At 41.0% G+C, this 9,475-nt stretch overlaps 1 protein-coding gene across 1 annotated transcript; it reads left to right on the forward strand.

Annotated features, from left to right (window-relative positions):
* The first annotated feature begins 317 nt into the window (after nucleotides 1-317).
* On the forward strand, nucleotides 318-9,250 carry LOC100169858 (toll-interacting protein-like). Its single transcript, XM_014127093.3, has 6 exons — nucleotides 318-517; nucleotides 5,296-5,445; nucleotides 5,574-5,756; nucleotides 5,934-6,086; nucleotides 6,178-6,265; nucleotides 7,096-9,250. The coding sequence occupies exons 1-6, from the start codon at nucleotides 485-487 to the stop codon at nucleotides 7,314-7,316; spliced, it is 828 nt and encodes a 275-aa protein (XP_013982568.1). The 5' UTR covers nucleotides 318-484; the 3' UTR covers nucleotides 7,317-9,250.
* Nucleotides 9,251-9,475: the final 225 nt, after the last annotated feature.

A 9,475-nucleotide genomic window follows, 5' to 3' on the forward strand; every position in this document is an offset into this window, starting at 1 on the left:
AACTCACAACGATTCAATCTAATAGGAGGAACATAATGGATTTGATGGATGAACTCGGGACCATGAGTGCATAGCCTATGCCTTCCTGTCCTCATCTGCTTTTCCTCTATGCACATGTTGGTAAAGAAGTAAGACAGGTTAAAGCAAATTCTGGCTGTCCTGTTTTTTGTGAAAATTAAGGAGAAAAGCTATTTACTATTATGGATGATTGAGAGGCACTATATGTTTCTCTCGCCCAAATCAGACAGAAATTGCGACTTCACGCTTACCGGTGTCCTGCAACGCACCCACCAGAAGCGGAACGACGTTAAGTCAGCTGATTATCAAACCAGCCCCGATTGGATTCTTGGCGTGACACGATTGGATAACTGGCGAGCTTGAGTTGTTTACTTTTTTTGCGAGTGATATTTCCCCTCTTCTTTCTAACTGTATACGGTTGCAGTAGGTTTTCGTTATTTGTGAAACTGACACACTTCAAAACGGAATGAGTACTACCATTAGCACCCAACGAGGACAGGTAAATATAACGACTAACGTTAGATAACAAGCTATAGTAGCTAGCTAATGTTAAATTAGCTAACGAACACGGATAAACACCATTTTAGCTAACGTTAGCTTCAATAATCACTCGTTTTCATTTTAACCCAAATTGGCCAGATTAGCTGTAGCTAGCTGCAACGTTTTAATGCAAACAAAACGGTAACGTGAGTTAATTTAACAAACATTAGCTAGCTACAGATTTTACTAACTTCCAGCTAGCTTGCTGGGTCGTTTTTACGACAGCTAGCTAATTTAGAAGCCTAAAGTTTGGCAAGTCTCTCTTGATATAGCCATATAGCTAGCTTGCGCTCCTTAGGTAGAGCTTGCCAGGAGCAATAACCACAAAGGCGTAGTTAGCATTCGGCTAACTAGCTATGAAAATGAACTACTTACTGGTTAAATCTAAAGTCAACTAGACAGTTATATAGCTAACTACTTCTTCGATGGGGTTTAACGGCGATTGGTTTCCAATGTCAGTGGTCCATTACCGCCTCCAGCTGGACGGGGTATTGAATAAGAAACTAACAAGAAAACATTCCGGGAAAGGTGGGAAAACGACATACAAAATAAAACACGTCAACTAACAAAATAAATAAAACATCATACTTCTCCAATCACAGTCCACTCAAAAATACATCCCTGTGATGGGGCTACATTCACTGACAGGATGTCTTGCACGGCTGTGAAATCACAAAGACACAAACGTTCAGCAGCATTCACAATGATTCCATTTTACTTAGACGTCTTCTCAGCTTGTGCTGTACAGTTTATGACCATTGCAATAAATAATACAAAGTCCACCTTTTTAACATGTAGTGTTTCACTATCCCTCGGTTGATGAGAAACCTTCACTGGTCATGGTGGCTCTACCATTGCTTCTTCCCCGCCACTTGTTCCTCCCAATTTTCTCACCACCTCCAGATAGGAGACACACTGGACACTCTTTACCCTTTCCACCTCATTCTCCTTCACCCTAACAGGGCACTCCAAGAATTCAGGCGCATGTTCACCTCCACAGTTGCAGCATTTCCCTTCATCTGGCATACGATATTCTTCCCGTCTGCACACACTTGACACAAGACCAAATCTTTTACATTTATGACACTGAAGGGGCTTGAGCACAAAAGTTCTTACAGGGTATCAAGGGAGAGACTCTTTATCAAAGAAGAGTAGCATTGATGAAGTGAACTTCTTTTCTCCGTCCGCCATACAGGTCAATCGACGTGCACCAACCACTCCATCAAAGTCTTCAGTTATATCCTCTGCCCTTATTTCTTGCGCCACCCCAGAAATAACCCCCTTGATAGGCGTCCTGCTATGGAAATCCATGCAGGAAACATTCCACTCCAATATCATTTTGACTCTTAACACACGCTTCTAACACATGCTTCTTCTGCTCCGCAGACACAAAGAAATCGAAATAAGACCACTTCTTGTGACTCACCGACTCCATACTTTCTTCCAACACATTCCAGATTTTCCTGGAGATGTTAAATGGATTTCCCAAGTGGCAATGATCCAAAACTGATCCAAAACCCTGATTCAGACCAAAAATGAGTCTAGTGGTTTCCTATTTTCCAACATAGCGTTACTTCTCTTGTTTCCCTTTTTCTTCGCCACTGTAACCCACTCATTCTCACTTTCTGTACTATTAGCTTCACTCGACTCACTAAGTTTCAAACAAAAACTTACCTTCCGCCATCTTCTGTCTAGCTAACTACTGTATTCACAGAAGTTGATTTATTTTTTTTATATATTTTTTTTCCGCTCCCCAGACACGATCAGGACACGCAGATTGAAATATCAAAACAAACTCTGAACCAACTATATTAATTTGGGAACAGGTCGAAAAGCATTAAACATTTAAGGCTGAGGTCTACATTTAACAGTTAATTTGACCTGGGATGTAAACATTGGGTTATTTTACCTGAAATGCACAAGGTCCTCTAATCCACAGATAAAAGGGTACAAGTTTTATTAGTAATCTCACCTCCTTCAGGCTGCTGCTTCTTCTTCTGACTTTATTGGCGGTTGGCAACCAACTTTAAGGTGCATTGCCACTACCGACTTAAGTGTAGACCTCAGTTCATCTTTGAATCACCCACGTGGGTATATGCTCCTAAAATCCAATTAAGAGATGGCACGTGGTATATGCTCCTAAAACCCAATGAGGAGATGGGAGAGGCGGGACTTGCAGCGCGTTAAGCGTGTGTGTGTGTGCCAATGATTGAATAACATGTATTTGGACATTTTATTTTGCAACGCACGCGACGCGAGCGGAGGGGTCAGCATGTGAGGCAAATGGCTGTAGCTAGCGTCTATATGGCCAGTTTAGCTAACGTTACTCGCCAAGATTTAAACTTGCTTGAGTTTCTCAGGACACAGCTAAACCAGTGTCGTCTGTTAGCTATTTGAGCTGAAGCCTAGGCAGGAGGTATTAAGCAACATTTTACTGAACCACCTCTATAGGGCAGTGATGGAGAGGCAAGCAAGATCTGATGATGTTGAACTGGTTTCCCAGACTGATTAAACCCTCACCAAATCACCCAACACTTTTTGTCCAATAACTAAAGATGGGGTAGTGATATTTTTATGACATTTTCAAATAAAATGTAATTAATGAAATTAAAATGCCATATTATGCAAATGTGGCACTTAATATGCAAATTAGTCAGTAGGAAAACACAATTACAGTAAATAAATCCCAATTTAAAGTAGGGATTGTCATATTATTAACAAATCTTAATGTTTTATGCAAAACTGAGAGTTTGTAACAATTTATGAAATTAGAACAACTTTTTTTATGATTTATAAAAATGTGATACTTAATATGCTAATTGACTGTGTACACAAAATACAACAAGTTAAGACCATTCATTTAAACTAAGGTGGTCATTGTTAACATATATTGATGTTTTATGCAGAACTGGGAGTTTACACTGAGGAGTAATACCCTGACTACACCACTCGCGTCACGTGCGCTGCAAAATAGATGTAGAAATCCATATTATTAAATTATTGCACCCACACTGCTCATGTGCGTCAACGAGCGTCTGCGTTGCCAAGGGCTAAAATAGAAGTCTTTTCTATTTGTGACGCAGTTCGCGCTGCAAGTCCTGCCTCTCCCATCTCCTCATTGGTTATACCCACGTGGGTGACTGAAAGACAAACGCGGTCGGTGGCGGTAATGCACCTAATTTATGAAAGTTGCCAATCGCAATATAAAGTTCAGAGAAAAAAAGGCCTGGAAGGAGGAGAGATGACTAGAAATGATTCGGTTGACCGTTTTATGTGTGGATTAATTGTCGGAGTAGAGGACCTTGTGCATTTCAGGTATAATAACAACTCAATGTTTATATCCCAGGACAAATTAGCTAGCAAGTGCTAGCTAAATTGCCATAAATGTTTAATGCTTTTCGACCTGTCCTCAAATTAATGTAATTGGTTCAGAGTTTGTTTTGATATTTTAACCTGTGCGTCGTGATCGCGTTTGGTGTGGGGGGACAAAATAAATGTGTTCATGATTGTGCACGATGGCGCACGCGCGCAGCCGGTTTGGGTTTCGTGTAAGGTGGAGCCCATGCGTGTGTACACACACACACACACACACACACCAGGGGTGTCAAGAGTACATATAATTGGGATTAATTACATTATCATGAACAGAAAGCTGGCTTACTATTTAGTATTTACCAATTAGCAACTGTTAGGCAGTTTATATCACAGTTATGTTGGATTTAGTTGTCCAACTGAAGAGGCCTGGAGTGCCAAATATTAGGCCCAACCCTGTGCCACCTGCATACACACTCTGCATATCCCACACACACAGCATCCACAGCATACCTTGTCAGCTCGGGGATTCGACTTCGGTTGCAAGTCCAACACTCTAACCACTATGCTACCTGCCACCCGGGTTTCTATAGTTTTGATAGCAATTAGCGACTTTTCCTAATCAATTCTGCCGAAAATAAGAGTGGGAGAAGTTGTCTGCAACAGAAGTCATATCAGAGGCACAAGGGGAGGGGGTTTGCACCGGGAGAGGGGGCGAAAATGCTTCGTCAGGGACCGCAGCTGTGCCGCAAGGCAAAATGTCAACTAGCAACAAATCAAGGAGCCAATAGTTGGTCTCACTGAAAAATAGTTGGCAACACTGGCTATGACGCTCTACTTTGTAACCTGTTATGTTTTTTTTCGTGTATCTGAGGAAAACATGTAAACATAGACCCGAAAGAATATAGTTTTACCTTATATTTCAGTCCAAGGATGTCCAATACTCATGAAACACCCTCAGGACTTTCCAATACTTCTTAGCAATACAATGTCACACCGATCTTACTATGGTAGGTTGAGGAATACTTACGCCAAGAGCAAATATGAACACGTTGATTTTGCGGGTTTCACAAAAAGGGCTGTCCCACAGAATTCTTAGCATTGCACTTGCTTTAGATTTGGGCTCATGTCGCGTAAATATCATAACATACCGTATTGGGATTTTTAGGCATTGTTAACAACTGCCACATTAATGTTTTCAAATGATTAATGTACTTTGACGACCACGTTATTGACATTTAGTGGAAGTAGATTTGTTTACTCCTGTTCTTTGTAGAATTCTCACATAGTGTCCATTGTTTGTCGCGTCAGTTAACACCCTATCAATGGTGTGTCCGTGAAATCGCTGCATATTATGACCTTTTTCTTCCTCTAGTGTGGTTTACCTGTCCTCACTCTCACAATTCCTCTGCTCGTCTTTTTTAGGTATACATTGGGGAGTTGCCTCAAGACTTCCTGCGTATTACTCCCACCCAGCAGCAGCAACAAGTTCAGTTGGATGCCCAAGCAGCGCAGCAGTTGCAGTATGGGGGATCCCTGGGCACTGTAGGACGGCTTAGCATCACTGTTGTGCAGGTAAGGTGTTTTTAACTGTGCATCTGCTTGGTCTTTCCCTAGAGTCAAGACTTATTGTGAGACACAAGGTTATGAATGCAGTGGGAATGTTTTCCTGTGAATCACTGTTATGTCCCTCTTCTCTCCAGGCCAAGCTAGCTAAAAACTATGGTATGACACGCATGGACCCTTACTGCAGGGTCCGACTAGGGTATGCTGTTTATGAAACCCCCACAGCCCATAATGGTGCCAAGAATCCACGATGGAACAAAGTTATCCAGTGCACTGTCCCACCTGGAGTAGACTCCTTCTACCTGGAGATCTTTGATGAGGTGAGGAAGAAGGAATTAGGGGGCGGTGGGTGAGGAGAAGTTCGTAACTTATCGGCTCGCAACTAGGCCTGTCTGGAGTTATTGATAGCAATCTACTTTGTGTTTCTTCTTGAAGATCATCCTTGATTTTAGGGACAAGTTATTGATTTTAGGTGTTTGTGCTGGTCACTTTTCCAGAGGGCATTCTCCATGGATGACAGAATTGCATGGACACACGTCACCATCCCGGAAGGCCTGAGAGAGGGCAGTGTGGTTGATGAGTGGTACAGCCTCAGTGGCAGACAAGGCGACGACAAGGAGGGCATGATCAACCTGGTCATGTCTTATGCTGTGAGTTCATAAAACACACATGCTCACATTGTCATTGTAGGACAGTTTGAAAGTTATTGATTGATGTTCCTCTTGGCTCTCATGCTTTCAGAACATGCCAGCAGGTATGCATATGTCCCCACCCGTTGTCCTCATGCCCACAGTCTATCAGCAGGGGGTAGGATACGTACCCATTGCAGGTGAGTAGAACCATACTGTGACGTAGTGTTAGGTTGAATGAATAATAATAATCCAAATGGATTCCAAGAAAACTCGAGCTAGATTAATTCACCACACTGGGTGTTGCAGCAAAAGCACACATACAGGTCATAACACGACTACAGGCTACTGCAATCCACTAGATAATTACACTCCTCATACACAAAGAGCCTAAATCTAACACTACTTTTGATCTCTAAGAATATATAAAAACTGTATATTCAGAGTATATAAAACAGTAAAGATACAAGACAGTGTTATAGAACAGTAATTATGATCTATCAGCTCTAACTCCATCAGCCCTATTCCACCCTTATGGAATCATTCTTGCCCTCAGAGACAGGCCCCCTTTCCCTCTTCCCAAATACAATGCACATAGATCTTTCCATCTAACCCATAACATAATAATTACTACTGCTAGGCTAATTATACAATTATAAACAGATTAAAATGGGCTCAAGTCAGTCTTCAACAGTTGGCAATCTTGGACAGAGACACTGCAGCCATCTAAGGCCCGATTCTATTTTGATTGCTAGTCTACGTTCCAAATGGAAGTGGGCATAGCTTGCCTTTATGTAAGTGAAACTAAAGGACGAAATAGACCACGCCTCTGACTGACCACAGAACATTGTCATTTTCTGTTCATTTTCCTGACTATTCTACATGTTGAATTGCCACTGCTCATCGGCACCCAGCAGGTGATCTACTTACTGTGCACGGCTGATGTTTATTAGTGTGTGTTGACCTGTTTAAATTATACATTAATAGGAGATTGTTGCTTACCCATTTCTCTCTGGTTTGCTCTTCTCAGGAGTGCCCACTGTATACAACCAGGGAATGGTGCCCATGGGTATGCCTGCAGCACCCACAGTCGCCGCACAAGAGGCTCCCTGTAGCGAGGAGGATCTTAAGGCACTGCAGGACATGTTCCCCAATCTGGACAGGGAAGTGATCCGCACTGTAATTGAGGCCCAGCAAGGTAACAAGGATGCCGCCATCAACTCTCTGCTGCAGATGACAGAAGAGCTGTAACAGTGGAGCCACAAATAAATCCACTGTGGCGGCCAGAACATTGCCCATTCACAGCAACAGCACCCTGCACAGTTTGTAAATATGCACTCAGGCCTGCGAGCTCTCAACTGTCACTCACACTAAATAAAATATAGCAGTTTGTTTTTTTTAAACCATAAGCAGATGTCCATATCTGAGGTGTCACACATTTTTACATCTGTATACATTACCATCTGTATTATGAAACAACGTATAGCTTTGTTCCCAGTCCACATCTGGGATTGGGACAAATTGGTTTACCTATTGATAAGTGCTGTGATGGCTGGTTGGCTTCTCAATTTTACATTCCGCTTTATTCAGAATGGGTTATGTACAATTGATGTTGATGCAGTGCTACTGTATATGGGGTAATGAAAGGAATTGATCCTGCAGAAGCTTTAGATCTTTGTGAAAGCAGTTGTTGTGAGACATTGTTGAGAGCTCCCTAACCTGTCTTCTCTGTATATGTGTATTGACCAGTACTGTCCTGAGCCTATCTGTATTTGATTGAGATTGATTGATATATATATATCAATCTGTCTAAATATAGTTATATATTATAAATTATGAAGACAAGAGATTTAGGTATGCAGCGGTTCAGAGCAGAAAGAGAACTTATCACAATATAACAAACCGCGATGACTTAGGACATGTGAAAATTCCCACACAGCCAATGCCTATCAACCTCTCAAATGTTGAGGTTAATTTGCCACCATTCCACTCTACTCTAGATAACGCCATATGATTTTGTACTTCTCCAACCAAAAATGCCTCTCCCCGAATGTTTCAATATCACTGGTCAGTGGTTTAGTAACAGTGGGTAACTATGGTGGAAGAATATATCATGGTAATCCAATATCAAATAATGACATGGTAATATCAAATTATTGAATGCAGTGAAGAAATAAACTTATTACTGATATCATCCTTTTCCTTCACCCTATCTGAATTCACAGGCTTTATTGCAAACCGTTATAGGCTGTGAAAATCCCTGCTGGATTAATAAACAAAATTGTGTGCACAACCCAATACCATGATATTCAGAACATTTGTAAATGTTGGTATGACTATCTTACAGATAAAATGTAATGTCCTACCACTACCATATATAGGCCCACACATAAAGAGGAGACTTGTAAAGATCCATTGACATGAGGTATTGAATGTTGCCGGCCCCCAAGGGTCTGATTTTAACATGGGGTTTTCATTTGATATTTGTATAAGCTTAATCTTCAAAGATGTGCATATATTTTTCCAAGGAAAGATCCTCTGTTTTGGTGTGATTCATTAAAGAAAATATATAGTACATTTCCTTTATGCTTAGGCCATCTCCATGAGTGTCATACAGTATGTAAAAATACTTCTTGTTTAAATTTAAAAGACCCAATTCTGGGCACTTATGTTTGATTTAGCGCTCTATCCCCTCTTGATTTAACAAATTTCTCTACCTTTCACTTTCGTGAAGACACAACAAGCACTTTCATTTTAAATGTTGGGTTTTCTTCTCTGTTTTCCCACATGTCCCATTCTCATAGACATATTTTGAACATGATTGTGTCATGTTTAGCCAGACATCTGTATAACCCCTAACACTTCCAACGTTTATCCATTCTACTTGTTTGTTGGTGGTAGTCCATAAGTAAATGTATCTTCCTAAGCTAAAGAGACCATAACATTTCTTTCACTTTTACAGTCCTTTTAGATCAATGTGCACAAGGATGTTCAAAGGCACTCAAGCGGAAGTTAGGAAGGTTGTTCTGATTCTGTTGCAATGGAATGGCAAGGCTATGTGCTACAGCAGTTTATCTGGTTTGAATGTACAACACTTTTTTGGCATCAAATTATGTTTGCAATTTGACATTTGCTCTTGTTTCTTTTACTCATGACACATTATGGAAATAAATGTTTTATCTGCATGTGTTTGGTCTTGTAGTGTAGATCTCATCGTGGTTTGTTTGCTATGCCATTTTTGGACTTGATGATTGAAATATACCATAGACTTTTGAAGAATATCACTTGTGCTGCGTTTACCGTTAATGTGGTCTCTGTGATCGCTGGAACATTGCCTTTAAAATGTGCATATAGTGGACAAACGTGATTGGATTGAATCTGGCCCTTAAACTATAATTTTGAACTCATGG

The sequence above is a fragment of the Salmo salar genome, chromosome 11, assembly GCF_965601325.2.
Source record: "Salmo salar chromosome 11, fSalSal1, whole genome shotgun sequence".
Taxonomy (NCBI): Eukaryota; Metazoa; Chordata; class Actinopteri; order Salmoniformes; family Salmonidae; genus Salmo; species Salmo salar.